At 35.3% G+C, this 26,187-nt stretch overlaps 2 protein-coding genes across 6 annotated transcripts in view; both read right to left on the bottom strand.

Moving 5' to 3' along the window:
• alpha-Catr (alpha-catenin related) overlaps positions 1 to 18,160 on the bottom strand; it is a 51,668-nt gene extending 33,508 nt beyond the window's left edge. For 3 of the 5 annotated variants that reach the window (XR_001936584.1, XM_018446560.1, XM_018446559.1), the window contains exon 1: positions 17,975 to 18,160. Coding sequence is in view for 2 of the 5 variants with exons in the window: in XM_018446560.1 (XP_018302062.1) it covers positions 17,975 to 18,061 (87 nt within the window). In the remaining 3 variants the exon portion in view is untranslated. Of the gene's footprint in view, positions 1 to 1,609; positions 2,098 to 8,028; positions 8,101 to 17,974 lie in introns of those variants that run through there. The other 2 variants (XR_001936585.1, XR_001936586.1) reach the window with 2 other exon arrangements.
• A 1,588-nt stretch (positions 18,161 to 19,748) lies between these two features.
• Positions 19,749 to 26,187, bottom strand: part of LOC108721797 (myosin-IIIb) — an 8,893-nt gene continuing 2,454 nt past the window's right edge. Inside the window, 13 exon segments of the mRNA XM_018446558.1 lie at positions 19,749 to 20,583; positions 21,209 to 21,373; positions 21,929 to 22,006; positions 22,126 to 22,334; positions 22,513 to 22,769; positions 22,844 to 22,951; positions 23,030 to 23,397; positions 23,490 to 23,764; positions 23,871 to 24,154; positions 24,429 to 24,935; positions 25,128 to 25,456; positions 25,576 to 25,967; positions 26,113 to 26,187. The exon segment at positions 26,113 to 26,187 is cut by the window's right edge and continues 43 nt beyond it. Coding sequence (XP_018302060.1) covers positions 19,821 to 20,583; positions 21,209 to 21,373; positions 21,929 to 22,006; positions 22,126 to 22,334; positions 22,513 to 22,769; positions 22,844 to 22,951; positions 23,030 to 23,397; positions 23,490 to 23,764; positions 23,871 to 24,154; positions 24,429 to 24,935; positions 25,128 to 25,456; positions 25,576 to 25,967; positions 26,113 to 26,187 — 3,810 coding nt within the window. The 3' untranslated portion in view covers positions 19,749 to 19,820.

Genomic DNA, 26,187 nt, shown 5'->3' with positions numbered 1-26,187 from the left:
TACCAGAATGACTTTTAAAGCAATCACGGTTAATTTGACACTGATTAATGACCTTTATCCCACGTTCATAAAGGTCCTCTACCTTAAGTAATATTTATCAAATCATTCACGATAATTCGTGCTTAGAGAGAATAGAGGTCATGTTCGAGTAACACTTTTAATGGAAAATTTTTTAAATAAAAAAATAAAAAGTGAGTTTTGAACACGTAAATTTTCAGAAATGAGATTTAAAAAAATATTTTTTACATCAATTTAGAATTTTTATTACTGGTATAAAGACAAACTAAAACGTTTCTGAATTATTTCATAATGGAAATTTATTTCGTGATATTTATAGATTCACTGAACAAATGAAAATCTAGAATACAATTTATTCGTTTATAAAATTTGTATGTTTCCCTGCACATTGCATTATCATTGCTAAAGGAAATATAATTATTCATTATCTCGTTAACATATTATTTTTGTGAAATTTTCTTCTATAGAAAAACAAAAAATTGTTTAAATATAAGTTCAACCTTTGCAGGCAAATCATCTTTTTCAGAGTGATATCTCACAAGGATGTATATAAATGCGCATGAAAATATATACGTGTATTAACACATGTATAAATTTTTTTAACTTAATTCAGAATGATTTAAATACATTTTTTGTTCATTTTTAAGATTCAATGTAATTAAACGTAATAACGATAAATATCTTATATGCTATCAATCATGCTTTAATTATTTCAATTATACAATTGTCTATCGACATCCTAAATATTTTACGAATTGTTTTCAAAAGTAATTAAGTATTTTACAATCTTAAGAACAATAAATTTGCATGTTTTAAATAAATTAAGAAATGCATACAAACGTAAATCACACACTTCTATATTTTCTTTAGTTCAAGGCTCTTTTCTAACACTATTTTCTTCTTTTTATATTTCCACAGCGGAACAAAGAGTTCCAAATCAGCTTTAAGTTATACCGACACGCTAAAAAGTAACCCTCTTGACGAAGCCTTGTGATATTTTCCTTGAATTCTAAGAAGACTTGGCATTTTCCTAAAGCCTTCCCGAGTTTCCTCTATTTTGAAGAAATATCTAAATTTTTTAGCCAAATTCATTCTAGAGTTATGTCATATTCATTAGATTATGTTAATTTATTTTAAAATTAAAGAGCCTCTCATATATTTTTCATTCTTACAAATGTAAAGAATTTAAAGAGGTTTATACGTTGAAATGAATTTTAGATAATAATTTAGATGGATTTTAATGGAAAAATGTGATAGTAGTTTGTTTTAGAAGTCGGTATATACATTATGTATAATAAATTTACGCTTTCATACACTTGTATATGTTACTTAAGCTGGGAATAAAATGGACTTTAAATGTCAAGTATAATGTATGAAATGTGGAATAAGAAGAATTGATGTATCCATAAAGAACACGTATTTATTATATGCAACATTCGTTACGTTTAATAAAATGTGATATGCCTGTAATCCAAATAATAATTAAACATCTACAAGTAAAAATTTCTTTTTTTTTTTGATGGGGTTGATATGTTGAAACTTTTGATAATTTCGGTATGTCAGTAGGTCATTATATTGCAATTGAACATACCTGTCGTTCACCAGCCATGCCACCCTCGTACATGCTGCCTCGTCGATAATACACCGCCGGCATACAAAATTTTAACGATACGGAACCACCGGAACTCCCTTCTCTAGTCTTAGCGCACTATAATAGTCTTTTTAATTTATCTTTAATTATACTATATTATATTCTTAAGGTCGTTTATTGTTATGCTTGTCACGATTGTTTTGTCGGTTATATCTTCGCCTCCTTTTTGCTCTTCTCCTTAGCCATCGACTTTTCGTTCCGACTTTTCGTATGATCAAAATATACTATAAATCGTCAACGTCGTTAAGATATGTATGCTCTTCTCTTATATGTATAGAAATATTATTTTTCTCTCTTTTGTTTGCATTAGTGCAGGTGATCTCGTGTTCGTTAACAAGTGATACTTTGGAACTCTTCGATATTCCGCCGTTCCTTAAGCCGCTTTCTTTTGCGCGGCGCGTGACGGTGACAACAAAAATAGACGCGCGTGCGACGGTCAAGTATGTGCAATATGTATGTATTTATTTTATATATATAATATATATCTATATATCTGTAGGAAGATCACTGGTTGTTTAGGCTGCTACTACAGGTCCAGAACTTGTCTCCAGGCAAGTGAGGTCGTCGTGTCGAGCCAAGCTTGCTCTTGCAAGTTCGTCGTCATCCTCTCGACGAGGTACATGACCCGTTGACGGCAAAGTGGATTGTTGCTGATCCTCGCGTCCTCTCGTAATCTTTCTTTATTAGGCTCTGGTTTCGTCTTTTCGTTGAAACGATCGTTGACGCGCTGTTTCGACGCTATGGGGTTCGTCTCTCGAAGACGCCTTGGCGTCTGTTGAAGACTTGGGAGTCTCGAGAGTTTACTCCTCCGGAATGGAGCTCCGGGAGCCGGCGTGTTCCAATAATCGTTATCCCCGTTCGTGTATTCGCACGCTGGATCGATCTTTTTCGCGAAGATGTATCTACGACGAAATTGAAGAATCTTCGGATCGGTGGATCGTTTAGGCTGTACGAGCAATCTGCTCCCACGCGGATCGGCGCGCGTGATTGACGGTCAACGATGACGACGACCGTTCGTTGTTAAGGGTGCACGACTCGCTGCTGTCTCGCGTGCGCGCGTACACAGTGTGGGCGGACGACATGTGAGCCACGCTGATGTGCGTATGCATCTGTACGCGGTTTTCGGTGCTCTTTTTTTTCACGCTTTCTACCATGCACCTTGGTATTTATCTGTGCGCGTATCGTTGATTGCACGATTGTTGATACGACATGCGTGTATTTATATGCATGTGTGTATATATATGGGTGTGTGCATGTATATGTGTGTGTATGCGTATGTGTGTGTTGATAAGATGTGTCAAAGTTGTATGTGTTTTTTAGGAAAAATAGATGTGTGTGTGTGTATGTGTATGTGTGTCACGTATCACTTTTACGTGTGCGCACACTTAGGCACACGTGTCCGTATGCGAGTACGCGATGCCGTTTCGCAAGGGTGAGTGGTTGAACCGTAAGAGGAGCATATAGGTATCTATACGTGAGAGCGAGTGACGTACGTAAGGGGTGTACGCGTGTGTATGTGTGCGCGCGAGAACGACGGAGCGCGTGTCGGCTTCGAGAAACAGGTACTGGCCTGCCGAGTGCCTAGGGGAAGACTGGACTCGGAAGCAGCGACTCGGTGGCAGGATCCACGGGGAACGACGAGTGCGGCTGTGTGAACCGGTCTCACTCTCGCACTAGTATTCCCACCCCGAATCCGCCTGTTACCTCTCGCTCCCGCTCTCGCTCTCGCTCTTGGTCTACGTGAACGAACGAACGGCTGCCGGGCACAGGCGCGCTGCTGCCTCTCTCCACCGACCGAGAATCAATACGTCGGCAGCCCCGTTAGTACTTTCGCCCGCGAAATCTCAATTTTTGCGCTCGAGCATCCAGTCGAGCAGTCTTATTTTCGATCTTAGTCATCCCCGAATTAGTGCGACACGCTCCTTTGACCTCATGCGTAAACGACAGCTGAGAATGACTTGGGGATCGTTTTTTGCGGTTCGTTAGACCGTGTTTTTGCATGCTCCGTGATGCATCGTCCAGGAGAATGCTCCCTTTTTGCCCCTCTTCAGCTACTTAAAAAGCGCGGGAGATCCTTGTTCCTAACGATAGTTCGATAGAAATCGAGAGACTATGTCGAGAGACTATGGTAATTTTTTATGTCTCAACATGAATTTTTATTATAAAAGTTTGCGCCACAGAGGAAATAGTGAGAGAGGAAGAAATAGAATAAGTCTATAGATTTATAGCGAATAAATTGTTTATATCTGTTGGTATAATTGTTGATAAGATGTGTTTAAACGTTTATTACACAAACATGGCTTTATTGATTTTTAATGTCTAATACGATTAGGGATGCACCGGATATCCGGAATCAAAGTTCGCGCTGAGCGAACTAAAATTTCTAGCTTGGTATTCATGTTGCATGCATGCTTTTTAATGTAGCTCTTGGATTTTCATATTAGTTTTAACACATATGTTCGATACTATCGTCGACCGTGAAGTAGTTCGCTAGAGCGTTATAATAAGATTGACTTGGAGTCACTCGTGATTGGAAATTAGATAATCTTGCTGTAATTAATGTCTTGTTTAGGGCTCTCACCTCGATGCAACAGTGTAACATGATTACGAATAACAGAACTATCGTCATTGTATACGTGAAATTTTCTGAATTAATACTTGACACACTAAGTGTTTCATAGAAGGATGAGAGAGAAAGAATTTCGTAATTATTATTAGAGTGAAAGAAGAAAATGTGAATAACCATAAAACTTATAATTTAAGTATAATAATAATTTTATGTACTTTGTGGTTAATGGGAAAGTCGTTTATGAAGAACGCTATCTTGGTATTATTAATAACAAAATAATCCCTGATAAGGAGACACCAGGAAGGAAATATCGTATGATAAATATTACCTAGGAGACGAGGGATCTGAAAAGAGATCAGGAAGAGAATTGGATAGTAAGGCAAAAAAAGACTTGCTCTATAGAGCAACGAAATGGCCGAACGGAGGAACATCGCACAATGTGATCATCATATATATTTGCGAATCACAATTCGGAAAATCATTTTTATCGAGCGGTTCTACGAAAAAAGAAATTTTCGAAAAGGAAATTCAGAGCGCGTGATAAAGATTATTTTTTTAAACTAAGAAAAGTGAAAAGGAAATTTTGCTGCAACTAAGATACTGCTCTGAATTTCAAAGTCCTAGCTAAGATACGTACATATGTATTTCTACATGACATCGATAGAGTATCCATGTATGTACGCGATGACATACAGTCGGAAGTACGTAGGTTCTCAACTAGTAGAAGTATGTATATTCTCTCGCCCTTCTGTGAGTAGTAAAGGATTTCTATCTCGCACGAGATATGATGCGTCGTCAATATGGAATTCGTGATAGTTGAGCAACAAATACCTACAGCGATTACAAACTTGTTAAATATATATATTACGCGTGTTAGATAGTAGCCGAAAATACCATTTGAATGTATATGAAGAAGTGAAACGTGTACAAAATTATTTCAAGTTGCTATCACGAATGTGTTCTTTGCGTCATTGTGTAGTATAATAGTACAATATTATTATCTACCACACTCTCCGTATAAGCGAGATGGATGTTGTGTGCCTAATATCTTTCTTGAGAGAATGTATCAATGTGACAACGCAAGAGCAATGGAAATACGAGATATGCTTGAGTGTAGGATAAAAGCAGCGGATTACAACGTAGAGGTAGAGGTAAAGCGCGCACGACGGAAAGGTGCTTCTTAAATGATACACGCGAGAGTGGAAATTTCTATAGAGTATGTAGAGATCACGTCCTGAAATTAATGCTCGAGATGTACATTTTAAACAACTTCCTTTTGCGATATTATCAAGATGTGACGAAATAGAATGGAATAAATAAGATTGCACAGTTGGATAGTTAACGTAATATTTATAATGCTGTACGGAGGCTGCAGGTTGCAGCGAGTGCACATCTTATATCCATTTACCGCAAATGGTTTCCAAAGTCTTCTACGTTTTCGATATCTAGGAACTATCTAATATCTAGGAACTATCTAATACTGTAATATACTGTCTTATACCGTGAAAACAGAATGAAGAATTTCATATAGCAGACTTAGTGCTCGTATTCGAACGATTCCTCCTCGAATCTCCGAAATCAATACTCTTCGAAATATTTCAGCGACATGTCTTCGTCGTAGATTTCGATAAATTAGCGTTCTTAGACGCTTACTTGCTTCTCCCTCGAGTTATTGTAAGTTTCATTTAAAGGTTTTCTATCGCGTCCTGACACAAAGGTTCTTGAGAACGAAGTTCATAGTCTTTGGAAAGTCGCGCGAGCACTTCCGAGTCTTTTGTACTCACAACGAATGTTGTTCAAAGTTGGCAACAAAAACACATAGTACAGATAAAAGCGAAAGGAAGGTGCATTTCTTCTTCAGAGAAGTGATAATACAAAATAGAAAATACAAAAGACATTGGACACCAATGAAATTATCAATAATTGTAAGTAAATTGAATTTCTGAAATAAATCGGTATTGTTATTTCATAGAAATCATTAACGATCATAATTCGCTAAATTTGTTTGTTCTTTGCGTATTTTTAATTTATTTTCGATAAAATTTTGTTCTTGATAAGTTACTTTCTCAGGTTAATCGACAGAACTATAGAACTATACATATTTTATAATATCTCATTACATTATGATATAGCAATACACGATAAAATAATGCTATCGAAGAAATGCAGTTTTCCCATTTCTTTCTTGATTTTTAATAAATTGCTGTTTGGCGATATTCCAAACTGGATAGATTCCAGATTACGAATTGGTTTTACGAGTTGGTTTTAAGAAAAACTTTCGATATGATATATATATATATACACACACATATGTAGAAATTTTATTCAATTTCAAGAGCTGATATATGTGAATCCTGAAATTTACTAAACTTATCTTAAGACCGTGATAAAGCCAGTCCTTTTCATCTTGCATTGATCTGGAAGACTTTGCTTCGTTCGTTGAATGGGTTTCATTTTTACGGATCTTCCATCTCCATATCAAATTCAGTAGATATTTTACGAAGATTCATAAAAAAAACCTGGAACCGCAACAGATTAGTCAGCGAATGAAAAACTTTGAGAAAAAAATTCGAGATAATTGATCTAAATTTATCCTGGGTTTCAATATAGAAATAATGAACAATTTAAATTGTTTCTTTGAAATTCCGAAAGAAATTTTGTGTGTGTGTGTGTGTGTGTGTGTGTGTATACAACACATTTGAAATACATTATGTGATTCTAACTAGAATATTATTTCTTTATTTTATATGTTAACATTAACTAGATTAAGATTTTATGGAATTTTTACGAAATAAAACAAAAAAAAACATATAAATGTTGAAATCTATTCGTGTCACTCCAAGCTTCGCGCGCGTTGGTAAGTTAGTATAAAGGATATACCTTTATTTATGGAATTCTTTTACTCACTACAAGCATGTCAGATGCGATATGTATTTTATGTGCCGAAGGAAAACATAACCCGCAACAAGTTACGATCGAAGGCGCCATTTTATATCTGTCGCATACGAATAGTTATTCAGGATATTAATGGAATGTCTCAGATGCTGTTTTCTCGAATAACATACAATAACAAATTCAATAAAAATTGTAATTTCATTCCCTAAGAAAGCTCAAATTCGTGAAAGGATTGAGGAAGTTCTACTTCTCGTGTGTCCATATTTGTTTGTATAAGTCCATGAAATGAATGTAAGTTTTAAATGAAAATGATTATAGCAATGAAAAAGCATCTAAACAGATTTCCGATTATTATCGGAACGAAGCTCTAATGTATACTTAAAGCTAAATTTAGATCAAGCAAACAAGCGTGAACAAGTATGAATGAACAATTTGTTTCAATGAATGCAAATAGCATTGTGAATACAAAGCTATAGACTGACTTACACTTGTTGAAATAAATTATTTATTCATGTTTGCGCTTGTTTGTTAATTTGAATCCGGCTAATTAATGTGTGCAAAAATATATTTATTTTACGGAGACTTGAGCAGTTGTAAATAATTATGTTTCATAGTTACGCTTGGTCATTTGTAAAAATAAAACTTCGTGTAGACGAAACTTTAAACATCATGCTTAGCCGACCATGTGAAGCCTCTACGGTAAAATAAACAGATAACAATACAATGTCGATACAATACAAACTCGAAGAATAATGTTGCTGTCTAGTGTTCTGCTCTATCATTACATAGAACAATCAGTCGTTCACATCGCTAGTCATCTATGTATAATTCTAAGTGTAACACATCACATTTAAGTAGCCGCAGGTACTTTCGACACTGCCTATTAAAGACTTACCATCGATGAGCCCATTATACTTATGAAACTCAATTTCGTTTCTTCCGTCGAAGACGTGCCTAAAACATACATTCCCGTTCAGTGAGAAACATCAATCTCGCCCGGCCGCGCGCGCACTATATAGTCTTTGATCACGGGCTAATTGTAAGTTCGAAACTTAGGAGCAATTTGAAACGTTTGCGACATCTAGAGATATTCGAGGATATCCAAAAGGAAAGGAGGATACGTCCTCGAAAACCAGAACGTCTATAGTCACCCTGTATTTTGCGGGAACGCGAGTAACATTGTTTTCCTCCGTTGCGCGAGAAGAAGTTGCGGTATTCGCCGTCATCATTGAGATTATCGAGAGCGATCATACGCACTGATTCGCGTAGGCGAATATCGATTCGTGAGTATAATCTATCGCTCGAATATTATTCGGCCTTTCGTCTTATGACGGCGCGTAACGTTTGGCATATTATATCGGGTGGGCGTCGAGGCCTGAATACCAAATGGCGCGCTTCCATAACGCGCCAGAAACGAAACTAACCAACATAACTGCGCGGATAAAAGCTATCGGAAAAACGTGCGGGAGGCCTCGCCTCGCCTCGCTTTCTTTGTCGACACGACCCACTTTGAGTCGAGTCCGACATTTTTCTTGTTTGACATTTGCAATGCAATCGGCGCATCATCCGCAGCAGACTTTGTCACGTACACCGTCAAGTGCATGCGATTTGCTTTTATTGCACGTAGCTGGTGCGCGCTGAAAGTCACAGGTCGATGAATTGACTCACTTATTTAGATATAGGCTAAACGATGACATCTCGAGAGTGGTAATGGCGGCAGTGACGGAAGCGATACCTATTATTGATGACTTTGCGGCTGACGTGTAATATCAATGCTTTATAATCAATCTGTCAAATGATTGTTGTTCTATCTTTTAACATAAATTTGTTAGTACAGCCTATGCTATTGTCCGTATTGTGCATTTACAAAATAAGCACGAATGCGCGAAAGTGTCTTAAAATTGAAATAACAAAGTACAGTTAATCATTGTTTCTCTTGTCATATACAGCGTATCGTTTGCTTCTTTATTTTCGTCTCACTTTTCGTAGCACGTGACTGTGGTACTGGTGAAATTTTCATGTTTTTCTCGACAGCGCTTCACTTTTTATTTTCCGCAATTTCAATTTCATCTTGTCGCTATAAGTGAGTCGATTCTCTTTCTGTAAATATAAATATTATGTTTAATGCCTAAAGCGTTTTGCAAAATCGTTTTGATGCAATATTCCCAAGGCAGAAATCCAGTCGTACATTTTTTTAAATTAATTATCACAATCATGTGTGTATTTTGACCGAAGGACTGTTTTTTGTAGCAATATGTCGCTATATCGGAAATTAATGCATTTATTTTCTGTTATTTGCTTTTTTTAATAAAAACTGTTATTTCTTATTTTAGTTCAATTAACAATAATAATACAAATTTTTTCTAAAAATTTTTAATGTATAGGTATGTAAACTTTTAGGAGAAATGTACAAAATTAAATAATTTCTCTTATTTATTTACTACAAGAAAAAGATTCGATAAGAAATTTAAGAGTTAAGGCTCGTGGGATAATTCATGTAGTTGTTATTCAGAACGCGATCTAGAGAAATTTCATCTTATTGGTCATTTTACTTTTTTGTCCGGACTTTAACTCAAGTATCTTTGTAGCTGTTCCTTTAAATAACCACACGATTCCACTCGATAAATATTGTCTATGTATATGTATATTGTATTCATCTATTATACGTTGGCTTCGACGTCAAAGGAATACCAAAGTCGATTTTGCATATAAGATAATTTCGCAAAAATCCTCCTTTTTTTTATTCAGCATTGTGATTCAATTATCATTGAAGAATTGTGAAATATATTGCTGTACTATGAGCACTAAAAGAAAGTGTTAAATTTGAAGGATGCTATTATTAATTTTTTTTTAGGTTAAATAACTTTTCTCTTTGCTTCTCTCTCTTCCTCCCTTTCTCCTTTCTCTCTCTCTCTCTCTCTCTCTCTCTCTCTCTTTTTCTCTCTCTAGTTGCATGATAAATAGAAATATAACAAAGAAAAGAATAACCATTTCGTTGATATCTATTTTTTCGTTGTTTATTATTCCCGTTAAATTCTTTACATATTCTCTGTATGAACGTTTTTACTCCACGGTCTGCAGCTTAAACTAACTTTCCATTATAAAGTTTTCTCTTTAGGTACGTAATAAAATTGTATATTTAATAATTTAATTTAATAGTATGAATGCAACTCTTGAGTTTAAACTCTCAAGTATCGCATAGTTTTATATTATCTACGGTATAATATCCAGATGCACGAAAAGAGAATGAGAGAAAGAGATAATGTATGTGAAGGAAGAGAGGAAACAGAGAGATGGAGAAAGAAAGAGAATATTCCTGAAAGCTAATTAGGTGAATAGAAGGTCAAAGGGCAAATCATATATTGTGCAAAGCAAGATACCATTGCATCGGCATATTACTGTCATCTTTGCACCAATTATATTATTTTTATTGACATTTTTAAAAAAAAATTCAAATATACATATTTCGATTTATATACTTATACCTTCAAAAATTTATACTTTGAGACTTTCTCGCCTTTCTTTAATTTTTTGCTACAAGTAGTAAAGAAAGAAGAAATCTATGAAGTTCACATATCAATTTTTATAGCGTTTTTCATTGGTAGAACTATAAGTGCGCACTCAGTGCACATTAAAGCTGTTGTACACTATTCTAATCTAAATGTAAAAGTGAAATATCTCAATTGATAAAATGTCTAATGTATATTTTATCAAATAGCGTAATAAAATGTATTGAATATTTCGCGGTTTAATTCGTTTTTATATTTTTATTAAACGTACAGCTTTATGTCGATTTGTGTACAATGGCTTTAAAGTGCACTTATAAGTGTGTACTAGTTCTGCCAATGAAAAATGCTATTAGTGAATTTAAACTTTGGCATTTTTTTAATTGATTATTTAAATCAATGCATTTTCTTTTTATTTGCCAACAAAAGCTTTAATTCGACACGCTTTAATGTAACACAATTGGTATTTATGTTATAATGTTGTACAGTCTTAAATAAGCATACCGAAATATGTATATAATTTTGTATTAATAACATAATTTTTCCGCGTTGCACAAGAAAAAATATACTGCAACATAAATACAACTGCATATAATTTTGATTAGTACTAACTGACAATTGAATATATCCGAATTTTACATCATAGATATCTATTCCGCGCATCAATTATTTTCTATATCATTGTTCGGTTTTGTCCAAATCCTTTAGCGCTAGTTACATATTTGTCCTTCGAATCATTTACGGTCTCGATATTATGGATTCGTATCCACGCTTTTATTCTTTCCTTTTACACGACTATAATAAAATGAACTCTGTACAATGCGAAGACAGAGAGATTGCAATGACGCCTTTATTGAGCGGTCTCTTTGCGCTTGGAGACCAAGAGAAAATCATGGTTGAAATTTTCCGACAAAATGGCTGTCTTCCATTCGTTTTCTGTCATTAGCTATTGTGAATTCTCGCTAGTATCTTAAAGGTGTTTTATACTCTATATAACTCATCCTACTTTTTATTACATCAAAGCGAAAGATAATTTTTCAACGAAGTTTTTAATAAAATTTTCAATGCGTACACGTATGTAGTAGAATTACAAAATATAATACAATCATTAATATTTAAAACGATAATTAAAAATTCTGAAAATTCAGATTTAATCTTTTGCCGATTTATAATCCATATGTACATTACCTGCATTGAAAATATCATTAGAGTTAAAATATCGTGATAGTAACACTGATAGCCAGATAATCGGATATTTTACGTAAGCCTTTCAAAGTTGAATAATTTTCAATGGGATTATTGGACGACTGACAGCGATTGATACGTAGTGATTAATATCGGTTAGTTCTTTACACGGTCGTTCTTACAAAAAGTTTCTCTAACAATAAGAAAGACTTAAATGATGCACACCGATCAAATGACCTTTTGTATCATAAGGATTGGCGATTTCCTTATAACTCGAAGGTACTGTTGATCAAATAGGCCGACAGTCAATATTAGTAGAAAGCTCTTGGTGTGTTTGATCTATCTCCAAATAAAAAATGTCATTGTCGCGTGTATTGCGCTTTGGCGAATATCGGTTGAGGACGTAAGTAGTAATCGCGAACTCGGATAAAAATTCATTTTACTCATTGTATTAAAAAGAAAAAAAATGAATAAAAGTGAAAATATACCATGCACGAAAATTATATTCCAGTTATGAAGAAAAATTCATTGAGCGTAACTGTCACTGTTTTCATATTGCCAGTAAGGATTTTTTCGTTCCGTTCAATCAATTCGAAGATTTTTATACAACTGTGATGTGATAATTTGGTCACTCCAGCATCCCCTTAAGGGGATCCTAAAACAAAGCTCGAACTCCAATGAAATCACTAGAGGTCGCTGTTTTTTCAGTGCATCGACACATCTTGATATACTACCACACCAATATCTCACGTATACATACGTACAAATTTTCTAACTAACTAATCTTTCGTATTAAGTGTCTAAACCTAATTCTAAGTACTCAACATTGATTGTTCATGTAATCTCTGGTCCAAACTAAGATTGTTTTATACGTACGAAGTATAAAACTCGTATATAAAGCAAACATTATTACGAGTCAACGTTAAAAGTCGGTAACAAAACTATAATTTTCCAACTTTTTTTCGTTTATGGCATAAAGTCGACCGGTTTGAACTATATTATCGTTTATACTTTAATTATGGAGAAGGATTTTTTAATCTGTAAAGAGGCAGTTAGAAAAATATTTGTTTTGAAAAATTGATAAAACAGATTCATTTTGGGATCCCCTTAACAACCCAAACAGAACAATAAGTCACGATGACATCAAGATGATATTAAAATGAATTGGAAATGATTGAAATATGACTTTTAATGATTATTTTGATATTATTTTGATATCATAATGACTTATTCTTGGGAATGGAACACAAGCAGTCGCGCTCTCCCGCTATCACATCATAATTAGATATTTTACAAATTGTCTTCTTTAAAATCTTTTTCTCTAATAGCAAAGAATGTAATTTAATATAAAATTTTCCTAACCTCTACAAGATTTAATAACTTGCTATAATTTTTTTTTCAACTTTCTTATACTTAAATAGTTGTCACGCGCGCAATAATATAGAAAACAATTAGAGAGAAAATGTTATCACCTCAATGATATCATGATCTAAAACATTTTATGATCGTACAACTTATATCTCACGTAATTTCGCAAAATGTTAGTTCAAATAGTATTTCAAATAATTACTTATTGTCTTGTTTTCAACCAATCAAGCTCAGGACAGAAATTTGAAAAATTCAGTAACTTACACAAAGTCCCTAAAATGAAGGCAGGAGTTAAATAGCATGTGTAATTGTCATTCCTTTTCTACGTCTGTGGCTAACAGTCGGTAACGTGTTAGTAAGGGTCAGTTTGAGATTAAATCGAAGGTCGAAGTTAATTAAAGTGTCCAAGAATGACATTCTCGAGGAAGTCTTTGTGAGCGATAGTTTGTCCTCCATTCACTGTTATCATTTCGATTGGTAATGGTTGATATATCTTCGCTATATATATCTAACGTGGCTAAGGTGTTCTTAGCAACTAAGCTAGAGTGATAGCAATTTCATAAAGTGATACAAATGCGAATGAATATAAATAAAACTAATAGAAATTGATAATTCTGGTTAGCATACAAGATAAATATTTTCAGCACTCTTTTATTACACGCGATGTTTGAAATATGATTTAGTTGTCTTTGGACAACAGCTAATGAAAAGTTTCTTCTCTTGCGTGAAACATGTGTTATTGTAGCAACGATGATATAAATAGTGGTCAAATTATCTTTATTCCATTTTGTCATATGCATATGCGTGCATACATGTGCATATTCATATGACAATCGCTTTTACTTGTATTAATTAGCATTTTATTATACAAAAACTTCATAAAATTTTCAATATTGTATGTATCAGTTAAGGGGATCCTAAAGCCGTCTGTATTACCGACTAAATCGTAATTTTTGTATAACAAATACTTTCTTCTCTTTCACAGATTCGAAAATCCTTTTCAGGATTAAAGCATACACATTAATATGTGTTTGTGAGGTGGAGTTTATGCGAGAACGGTAAAAAATTTTTCTTAAGATTTCAATTTCAAAATTTTTTGTCGTTCTCAGCATAAATTACACGTATTAATGTGTGTACTTTAATCCTGGAAAAGAATTTTCGAATCTGTGAAAGAGAAGAAAGTATTTGTTATACAAAAATTACGATTTAATCGGTAATAGATACGGCTTTAGGATTCCCTTAAGATTATTGAGTGATTATCAAAAAATTCTTTCAACGAATATAAACGAAATTATTTCAACATCTTTTAATAGAGTTTTTTTAAATTCTATTAAATTTTTTATATATTTATATATATTATTTTACATAAATATAAAGAATAGAACCCGGATTCTAAGAAATTTTGTTTTGATAAAATAGTATCAAGAGGTGATTTATACTCTCCAAAGTTACTAGACTTTTACACGGAAAAAAAACAGCTGAAAACTTCATTGATTCAGCAAATCTACAGTCGTAATATTCAGACAGTCAATTTTCTATGTTAAAGTAACAAGATTGACAACTAAATAACATTAGCGATTTGTTAAACCATCAAATCTTCTTAGTTATAGATGTTGAATTCGCGCAGTAAGTTATAGGTTTGCTGTACCACCCAATTAATTTTTTTTCAGTGTAAGTTTCTTTGACATTGCCAAACGTTTTCTAGAAGAGTCAGAGCATAGTTTATTAAAGTAAAATTATTTCTCCATCCGAGAACAATTAACAATTAACGTTCCATATGCGGAAGGCCGCGATCGAAATGTGTAAGATAGGTGTTCAAAGTAGTAGTGACAGTCAATAGAAAATCCGACGCGAAATAAAATCGTCACGGAAATCGCCAAGAAAGCGGCTTAAGGTCCTACGAAGGCTAAAAGCGAAATAGAACTAAGGGCGAAAAAGTAAAAGAAAGGTGATAAGAAGAGGAGCAAGAGAAGAAATGACGACGGAGATAAGTATGCGCGGGGGCAGCTAGAAGGAGCGACGGAGCTCTAACAAGTGGCTGCAGCTCGTAACGATCGCCCTCTGTGCCATGCACCAGCCAATCCACTCGTACTGCACGCCCTTCTAACCCGAGGAGTTTAACCAACACATACACACTCTTGGGCCTGTGTGTATGTATGCATACTCTGCTACATCGCCAGAAATATCGATAAACACGACACGAAGGTCGGCCACGAGCGATGATCGGCACCCCTCTTTCATTCTCGAAATAACCTCCGTCTATTTCCTTTCTGTTCTTCTTTTTGTTCTAGTCTTGCTGCCGCGCATTCTCGTTTTATAGGTGATAATTACCGCGTCAGCCGGTTCGATCGATGTGTTTGCGAAACGTATAGACTTTTTATCATCTATCATCCGCCGTTCCTTTTTAACCTTTTTCTTAAAATAGCGATAGCTTTTATGACAATTGTTAAATTAATTACAATGAAAAAAGGACAAGAATTTATTCGAATCTATCTGCCTGCTATTTTGTTTATTTTATTTCATCCTAACGGAATAATGATTCTTTTTTTGAGGGATCGAGCTCAATCGGGTTATTTCTTTGGAATTGGTCGACGTAATCTTCTTTTTAGGTATGGCTAGTTTTAACGAAAGCGTAAATTAAATTGCTTTCTGTTTCATTTGACGAGATTAATCGCAGATTCGGTTGTGGTTTTTCAATCTCTTCAAAAGGAGAATTTATTGTTATATGGATAGATTCGTTATTGAAGTAGATAGCGATAGAAGATATTTCGAGTTTTCCTTTGAAGCACAATTGTAAAATCTTCTTATAAGAGGTAAAACATATATATTTTTTAAATTGATAAAGTTTCTTTTTGTCTATCTGTAAAATATATATTCTGATCATTGTGAAATTTGACATTCGGTGATGCAGTTAATTTCAGTGAAACATGCCAATGACATATGTATGTATATTGCGTTAATGATAATTCGCATATATTATCATTTTAATAATAATTTGCTGTAACGAGTTTTATTGGATATATGAGATAATGAAATAGTTTTCGATACAGCGTGCATGAAGCGACGAAATACACGTTGTTTAATTAAACGTGTTCATGATTTCGATATTTGACTTAGTAGTGAACCATGTGTATATACATATGCATATATGTGTACAAACTATGAACGCAAGTGCAATCTACTGCATGCGGTGCATTTATAGTTGTGCATTTATAGTTGTCTTATCGAGAAAATCTCAGTACTCTTTAAACAAAATAATAATTTTGACCATGTACTGAAAGATATAGTACAAAACAAATATCGATTTATATCTTGTGCACAAGTAATCGTGAATATTTCATGACACAGAATATTCGTATGTAAAGCAGATGTAAATTAACTTTAGTTTTTAATTAACTGAATTTCTTTGAAGACACAAAGCAGATATATTTCTAATTTTTAACTTTGCACGGTGCATATACGTTTTTCGCGTAAATTTCCTCAATCGTGTCGTAGAAACGGAGCAGAGCGATTTATTCTTCGCGGGCGGTCATTTAAAGGCCTTTGACCCGTGAACTGCAGATCTGTGTATATGGCTCGCGTGCGTGCATCGCGCACGTGCCGGTGATTATGCAACGAGGGTGCAGTGTAAATTCAACGTAATTCCACGAAGACGCCGGTATCGGCGTCGACAAGCGGTAAGGTGAGCGTGCGCCACAACAGCTGAAGTGAGCAACGCGGAAGAAAAAGACAAGTGCGAGACAGACGGACGTAGCGGAAGAGGGAGCGAAAGAGAGGAGAAGAAAATGACAAAGATAGTGGACCACCGAAATATCCGTTACACTGTATCGCACTGTATGCAGCGTGCGCCTCGTGACAAGTTGCACGTATTCGACACATGTCTCTGTGTGTGACATTAGAGTTGTCAAATTCCATGAAATAATGTTCTTACGTCTCGAATGCGCTTACTATAGCTTCGTTGGAACCATCGGAACTATTAGCGATTTAAAATTACTTTGTTCGAAGAGGAAAATGATTAGCAAAAATTTTACTATGTCGAACACGCGGATCAAAAGCGTAGGAATCGCGCTATTTCTAGTTTCAAGAATGGCGTCAGCGGAGCGCGAGACGTCTTATATCACCGCTTTATAAGTTGTTTTCTCGAGCTCACTTTTTAAACGAGTTATTTAATCCGATTCACCGCTCGATCTTTCTCGCATCATGGTGCACGCGTACCCATTTCGACGTCTTGCGTTTTTCGTCATGCGGCGCTGTGCGTCCCGACCTCCCCGACGCGGCGCGGCGCGGCACGCACTCGACATCTCGTCGTGTTCCATCGTGTTCGCTCGCTCGATCCTACGACGAGCGCATCGGATCGCACATAGATCGTATAGCTTTCGCAAGCGTGATCGGAGTAGCGAGATAGAATGACTTGGGAGTGACTCCGAGGATTGAGAAATTATCTCAATCTGTTAGGGATCGAATACGAGACGTAACGAGACGCGGGGGTGCCGGGTACGCGAAGCGTCACACGAGAGGAATAAAGACCGAGAATGAGCGCGAGACAGATGGAGTTTGCGACGAAAGAGAAAGAAGGACAGTCTGCGGCGATGGGTAAGCGAGGGATGAGGGGGGGGGGGAGAGGAAGAGGAAGAGAAACAGAGAGAGAAAGAGACCGAGAGGCAGAGGGCGAGAGAAAGAGAGGGATGCAGGCAGAAAGAGACAGATGGGAAAGAGACGGCGCGCCGCCGGTGCGAACGAAAACTCTGGTTGCCGCATTTTGTACGCGGAAACACATCTTACCTGTTTCACTAGTGGGAGTAGTGTCTGTTCTATGCTACGGGTCTTAATCTCTAGGGTGGCTGGGTCTACGGGGTCGGGTGTCGCCATGATTCGAACACAACTCCGTGCTCCGTAGACTCGAGCCGAGGCGAGAGGGTTCGTTGCACCCCTCCTACCCCCGCCCGCGTGCCCGGCACGACTGCAACCCTTGCCCCCGCTGCCGTCGCTGACAGCCACCAGACACCCTCCTACCTACGGACCAACCAATGGTCTTCGAGCCCCGTGCCCGAGCCGGCAATGACGAGGGCGACGTCGCGCGACGACGACGGCGACGCCGACGCAACTACTGCCGTCGACGCCGGACGCCGGTGCGCTCAGCGTCGCGACGCCACAACTCCCAGCCATCTCTTGGCTCCTCGCGTAACACTCTTCGCTCATTCGCCGATGCTATCGTTGACGACCGCCAGTAATTTGGAGTTACACGAAAGTCAGGATATTCCAGGATATTCTTGAACACCTGAGCTTTCGAAAGTGGAAAGGAGAGAACCTATAACGTAAAGAATAATTGTGCAAAATTAATCGATATAATGCATTAAGCGAGAGTCTATGCGAGTCGCAATTTACTTCGATATTTATCGTGATAAATAAATTTGCTACACAAATTTTCACGTCAGGGATTGACAACTCACTTACTATTGAAATCATTAATTTATATAATAATTTATATTTATATGCAAACTAAGTTAATTTAAAAAATAAAAAGAAAGATTTTTATAATAAAAACTGCTGATTGAACGAAGCAAGATTCAATCGAGACATATACCTGTTTTGTAGAAAATAAATTTAATCCCCCAAGGATGATTTATGGGATAAGCTTCTCTTTTCTTTTTCTGGATAAATGAATTGGAAATTTATTACTAAACAACTGCGATTATTTACTTTGGATATACAAAATGAATTATTAATTAATCATATAAATTTGTAATGAACATGATTTATTCATACTTACATAAAAAAAATAATGAACACTTATGACGTAAGTAAAGCTAGATATGACTAGTTCTATAGACATGAATTCGTACGTATTTTCACAACGAGGGGATAATAACTTATGCTATAAAGTTAAGTGTACTCGAATATAATGTGAGTCCGGATTCGTCGAACATTGCTTTTATGTAATTACATTTTTTAGCACAGATATATTATAAGTATTATAACTTTATCATAAAATTTCACATTTATTAGTGTTTTCTTTGTCAGTTATATTTTCAAAATGAATTATCACGAAATATTTCATTCATATTTTTGTATGAATGTTGCAAATACTTTTTACACGTGATTATAGACATACCCAAAGAAAATTCTTTAGATTTTGAAATCGCGCAGCTTTGTATACACAATTTTATACTTTTGCCGAAAGGAAGAATATAAATGTAGAATTGCTAAAAGGATAGGATTTCGATAGAATATTACTGTGACTACTACATATATTCGCATGTAAAGTACAAATACATATTTCCATTGGAAAGTATTTGCATTTTACATATAATGCGCATATTGCGATAAATATTGTATCGTTATATTATAATACTTTTGTTGCCTAATTTAATATGATACGTTCACATATAATTATCCGTCTTATATTTTACATAGAATATATTGGACCTCCTATATATAAGAATTATCCTATAATAGCATTTAAGTTTTACAATAGATTATTTTTTATATAAATGGCAATAATAATAGAATTTTAACTTATTTCACTACTTATCAACAGAAAATACATATACGCGTTTAATTAAGAATTTTTAGTATTTTACAATTAGCTACGACTTTTTTGTATCAGGTATTATTCATAAAAATGACATCATTTGTTTGCGTTCACCAATTTGTTTTGTGTCGGTGCCAATGGTGCTCTTCTCTTAACATGTTTCTCCGGGGTCTTGTCCTTCGGCAGTAGCACTCCATTAGCAACGGTTCCTCCTTTTCTTTTCCTTAAAGATTCGGTCGGGAGATATTCGGTTGGTCTTAGTAATTGCCTAAAATTGTAAGGTCCGTTAATGTCTTCCGTATCGTATTCAGCCTTGGCACTTTCTTGCCGCTTCTCAATCACCGTCGGCCTTAGAAGTTGCCTAAGATTAGTTGTGATATTGGAAGTATCGTTTTGAAACTGTTCCTGATTTGTCGTTTTTCCGTTCACTAATCGATTGAGATCATTCTTATGATCTATATTATTATGATGATTTTTCATCGGATAGCCATTTTGCCTATGATTTGATCGATCTGTCTTTTCAGATTTGTTATTTATCAAACCGTTATTTAACTCAGATTGTTCACTATTCCAAATTTTTATCTGGCTCGTTGCAATGCCGTTATTTATTTTACAGGAAGTCTGATGATTGTTGATCGGTGTATCATTAATCGATGTGTGATTGTCATTGACGGAAAGATGGTGATTGTTAACAAGATTCTGTCCATTAAAGATATTCTGACGTTCGTTTACGGCATTATATCGGCCATCGATCGTGAATCGTAGGCGAGGTGGATCGTGGATATTCGGAGAATCGGTTGTATACTGTTCACTCGTGTGTGATTGCAGATTCTCGTTACGTAAGTTATTAACCCTTGTACTGAAAAAATGGATTTTGTTTTGAAAATTCAGTCTTTAAGATAAAGCTTAAAAAAGACATATTTCAATATAAGAAAGATTATATTTTTCATTTCATGAATTGAACTAAATTACTTGCATTCATTTAACTAAATTACTTGCGAATTATAAAATCACTAATTGTAAAAGATATATGTATACCTATCAAAGTAGTGGCAGAATAAATTGATATTTTTACCTGAAAATTTACCATAATGCCTCTGGCAACATATATAAGGATATAAATGCGAGATTAGTTTTTTTTATTAAATATTTATGGGAATTCTCGTATTTAATTAATTAATTTTTATTGGTCTAAATTCGTATTATATTATTAGATATTTCTCAAAATATAAGTTCATTTTATAATTAGTAATATTAAAATTAAAATTGGTACGAAATTTACAAATTACATAATTTCAAAAAAATTTATTACAGTTTGCTTAATAAATTTTGAATAATTGAATAACTAGAAAAAAATCTATCGTAGTTAAATTTCTATGTTGTAACTATCAGATTAAACGCACTCAAGTAAGTTAATATCATATAAGTAACAACTTGTAAAATATATTATACGATTATTCGTATACGTATGTTGCAATTTTTACCTGACATTTTTCTTGGAGCTCTCGTTTTTGCGAAGATCGGAAGGATGTCGCAGGGCTTTGTGCCAAATGTTTGATAGATGTTGCTCTGGTGCTACTACAAAATCGCTCTGAACTGTACGATCTCTCATTTCGGCACTCATCTCCAGAATATGACCCCTCCGACTCCTGTATAAGGATAATCTCGTTTTACATCCAATATAGATTAAATTTAATATGACACATAAACGAACCACTTCATCTAACTATGAGACTATTTAAACATGAGTATATGTACACAAAAATACTAGAATCAAAATACAAAATGCTCTTAGAAATATTATATATCTCTCTCTTAAAAATTTATATTTAATTTGAAAAAAGATTAATTCTACCGAGTTAATCTTTGCTGAAACTTTAAAAAAGTGTTTAATTAAGCTTTTTTTTATAATTTAAAGATTCAGGCATGTTTTAGAATCCTCTTGCTGTTTTTCTGTAAAGTTGATAATACTTGAGTAAAAAATTATTAAAAACTAATATTCAGCGATTTTTTAGTAATTAATATCTTGTTAATTATTGCGAAAATTGCAAAATGATAAAAGACTTTTCGACTAACAATCAGTTTAGTCCGCTGTGTCTATCTGTGCACAAAATATTTGGCGGTCAATTTGGGACATCCTTTATAAAACTAGCGTTAGAATAAATTTGTATATATACGGTTAACCAAATCTATATACGGTGTACCTCGATGAATGAAGGTCATTCTCTAGCCGTATCAACGGCAAGTCCCAGCCAACTTCGTCGTCTTCGAATTCCGAACCACTTGCGATGCGAGTGCCAAAAGCATTCGAAAATTGAGCATTTAAATTTCTGATTTATTCGCGATGCTAAGTCAAAGCATAGCGCGCCTTGATTTTTACGTGCATAGTATATATATCTACCTGCTCATTTCTTCCTTCAGATCCTGATAGTATTTGACACTGTCTTCCTCTTGTAGCTGCATTCCGCTGCGGTACTGTAATATCGACTGCACCATATTAAATCCTTCAGGACGAACATAATCGAGCGGCGGTTCCTCAATATCGTTCAATCTGATACCAGGTTTGTTGCGACGGAGATTTTTGTGCACCTCCTGATTCTTCATATGTATCTATCAATAGAATAGAACCGTATAAATAACAGTTAATAACTAATAAATTAATAGTAGTCAATAATCGTATTCTTCGATTTTTTAGTATTAAGTCAAAAGACTAGAGTTGAACTTGAGTAAAAAGAGATAAATCATCTTTTAGTAATTAATTTCAAAACTATAAATAATTGTTAACTACATTTTGAGAAAATTGAATTAGATCTGCTTGTCGTAGTTTAGGATGTACAGGATCTTTCACGGCTGGTTTCTTTTTGACTAGTTTCTCTTCTTTTTTGTACCATCTTTGAACGATAAGAGCTGCGTCTTCGTGCTTTAGTCCTTCGCGCAACAGCGCCTTGTGACCGTCATATATATTGTCATAATTGTTCAAAATCCTCTTAAAACGCTCCTCTAGATCGTATCCAAACCGTTTACGAATAGTATAACCTCGAAAGTCTATATAAAAATTCAATTATATACAATATTTTTGGCTGTCAATTATAGGTGGCAGATACAATTTTTATACGTACGACTCTGTATCACAGTTGCGGCATCATTTTTTTCTAGATTTTTACGTATTTGTCGTTTTTCGCGATTATTTATGTCTATATTTTCTTGCTCTCTACGTTTCACCTCATCTATAAAAATATTGAAATAAATGCGGATACATAATGGAGTTACTTAGGAAAATTACTAAAATTGAGGATAGAACTCACTTATCATAAAATCAAGCGCCTCATTTTCCTCTTTCGCACGTTTTTCAGCCAACATTTGTTCTGTCTGTTTTCGAGATAACCATCCTCGAATATGGCGTTGTAACGTGACCACTGATACAGCAAATTGCCATTTTTGCTTTTTAAATCTTAATTTTGCGAGCCATCTTCGAACACACGCTTGGACTATAATTATCTTCCTCAACTGTTCCTCATATAGTTTTGAGAGGAATTCGACGTGGTAGTATTTTAGAAAAACCTTTGTCTTGCCTAACGCCCATCCATCCATTTTTAATCGTAATAAAAGAAGCCGACAATTATCTCGATTGGCAATTACGCGTTCATCGTAGCCGAAAGCAAGAAAGCAATATCTGTACAGTTTATAGATTCGTATAGTTGATAAAAATTGCAATGAAGATATCTTGCATTTCTCCGTTTGTAATTGTAACCAATCTGAAAATACCTCTTAAGAAATTCGTTGAACGGTATCCTATGAGAAAATCCATTTTGTCTTATACGTATTGTTTCGAGGACACCGGTATACCTCAATTGTTTTACAACTTTGTCTTTATCGAAGAAACGTGGACTTTTCAAATCATTTGGTTTTATACATCGAACGAACTGAGGTGAACCGGACACCATTTTTTGTAATAGATCCATTAGAGAATACCGGAAGTATGTCGCTACCGTCTGCTGAGCTCTCGATTGTGATGCTAAACCTCGACTAGAATAACGTTCCTACAAACATTAATACGCCGTTAATACTTCATACAAAAATGAAAAAAATATATAAATTTAATGCGCACATATACACATACACGCACACACGTACGCACGCACACACCTTTGTGTTTTGATTCGATTGCGATTTTCTTGAGTCATTCTCCTGTAGCGCCGAGTATAAATTACCGGTTTTCGTGATCGGGCATTGGAACAGGAAACGAACCATGTCGTATTGCGACTGTCGTACCAGTTGAATGACTTCGGGTGGCAGGAAGTTTCTGTTTTTCTCGAGGAATCCCTCGGCTTGATAGACCACACGACCAGCGAAATGATATATCGCGAAACAGACCGCGTCCGATTTGGGGCGTACGTAGAATTTTGATTTAATATTGTTGTGAAATTTTTCTGCCGGAAAAATTACAAAGTAATAAAAAAGATAAATAGGTCGACTGTTTTATTCACTATTTGAAATTGTGTGACTTTAAATGAAAAGTTGTATACTGATTAATATAATCATTACCAAGAAATTTTATTAAAAAATGTATTAAAATTTCATTAAAAAAAAAATTAACTCTGAGAGATATTTCGTCATAAAATCGTATGTAATCCATGTTGAATGAAAGTAGCGTAGCAGTGCAAAAATACGTTTATAAAATAATAACGTATCTAGAATACTCACCGATCAGAGATCGATTGGTCGCTCTGGGAAATCGACTCTCCTCATCGAGAAGTGCCAGGAGTCCCATGGGCTTGCTTAGTAACATATCGAGAACTGGTCTGTTGTCGGAAAACTCGACGAGATCCACGGGTATTCCCTCGGCCATGTATTCCTGTTGCTCCCAAGTAAAGATGTGTTGGTTGAAGTAATACTGTATCTGTTCGTTAGCTATATTGATGCAGAGCTGTTCGAACGAGTTTCTGGGAAAGTTTTCGAAGCCGAAGATGTCGAGCAGTCCGATTGCTAGCGGCTCGTAATTCGGCGACCGACTGAAGCACAGTAAACAATTGATCTGGTTGACCATCCAATCGAAGAGCCGGCCATAGAGACCCTTGGCCATTGCGTCGCGAGCTGCACGAGCTTCGGATACCGTATTGTTCCGCGTAATTGTCTCGCCTCTGGTCATCACCGAGTTTGATGTCAAGGCTTCTAAAAGATCGTTCTGTTCGACGCCGAGTAGCTTCGAAACTGAAAAGCCCCAGTTTCTATAATTACGACATGTAATTGATTTTTTGTGATGTGTTTATCAAGATTTATTTATACATATATCAAATATACAGGACTTTTATTGATGACCTAATTATAATCACGATTGATTCTAATAATATTTGATTTTTAATTACTAAACTACTATAACAAAGAAGACAAGACAAATTTTACCTCTATGTAATGGAATAGTGTCGATGACTCTACTTTTATTGTCGGTGTTGTCTTGTGTCGCCACTTCGGCAAATTCAATGTCACCTAGATGGAGGATAGCGGCTAAAACCCGATACACTGTGTCTACCTCGCTATCCTGAAATCCGAGTACCTTGAAACCCATTTTGAGCTGCTGGAACTTGTCAATGTGTGTTTGCGACGTGTGACTGTAATGCGTGAGATATCGATGGTATCTCCGAAGCGTAGGGTCGAGGTAATATTCCGAGAGGCGGTCATCCGCTTCCAGGCCATCGTACATATAATAAAAAATATGAAAGTTTCGCTCACCCCTGGAAAGTCCCAAAATCTATTGTCTTTAGTTTGTCGATTAATATATATATATATATATATATATAGTATATATACGTATTTTTTATATGTTATACATGTATAATTTTTAAGAACGTACTCAGCTTGAGCAATCACTCGTGATTGTTCCAACAGATATACTGAAATTCGCGCACCAGTCACCTTTCCGCCTTTTGTCATTGTTAGATCCAGGTACTTTCCGAATCTGGAAGAATTCGCATTGATACCGGTCGTGGCATTTCCGAAAGCTTCCATTATAGGATTTATTTGGAGTATTCTTTCCTCGAGGTTACGATTCGGTGCCTTGCTGAGATAGACGAGCTGTTTCAGTAGTAGATTTGCGCTTTCCGTCTTTCCGGCACCTGATTCGCCGCTGATAACTATCGCTTGGTTTTGACGTTGATGAAGTAGAGCTTGATACGCGGCATCAGCAACCGCAAATATGTGTGGGGGATTATCTGATCTCGCTTGTCCTTTGTATCGTTTTTGTTCCTAAAAAATAAACTATTATAGTAATCATAATGATTTATATTTTATTAATTATTTATTAATACAATAAATAATATGTAATCGTATGTAATTATTAATATGAACCATATTAATACAATAATTTATGTAATATAAATAAAATACTTACGATACCGGTATATAAACCTAGATTAGTGAAAGGATTAACAGCAACCAGTATATCCCCGATATATGTGTATATCTG

Source organism: Mycetomoellerius zeteki, unplaced genomic scaffold (assembly GCF_001594055.1).
Source record: "Mycetomoellerius zeteki isolate Tzet28-1 unplaced genomic scaffold, Tzet1.0 scaffold182, whole genome shotgun sequence".
Classification (NCBI taxonomy): domain Eukaryota; kingdom Metazoa; phylum Arthropoda; class Insecta; order Hymenoptera; family Formicidae; genus Mycetomoellerius; species Mycetomoellerius zeteki.
The sequence above is the reverse complement of the archived record's forward strand: the minus strand, read 5'-3'. Positions and strand labels throughout refer to the sequence as shown.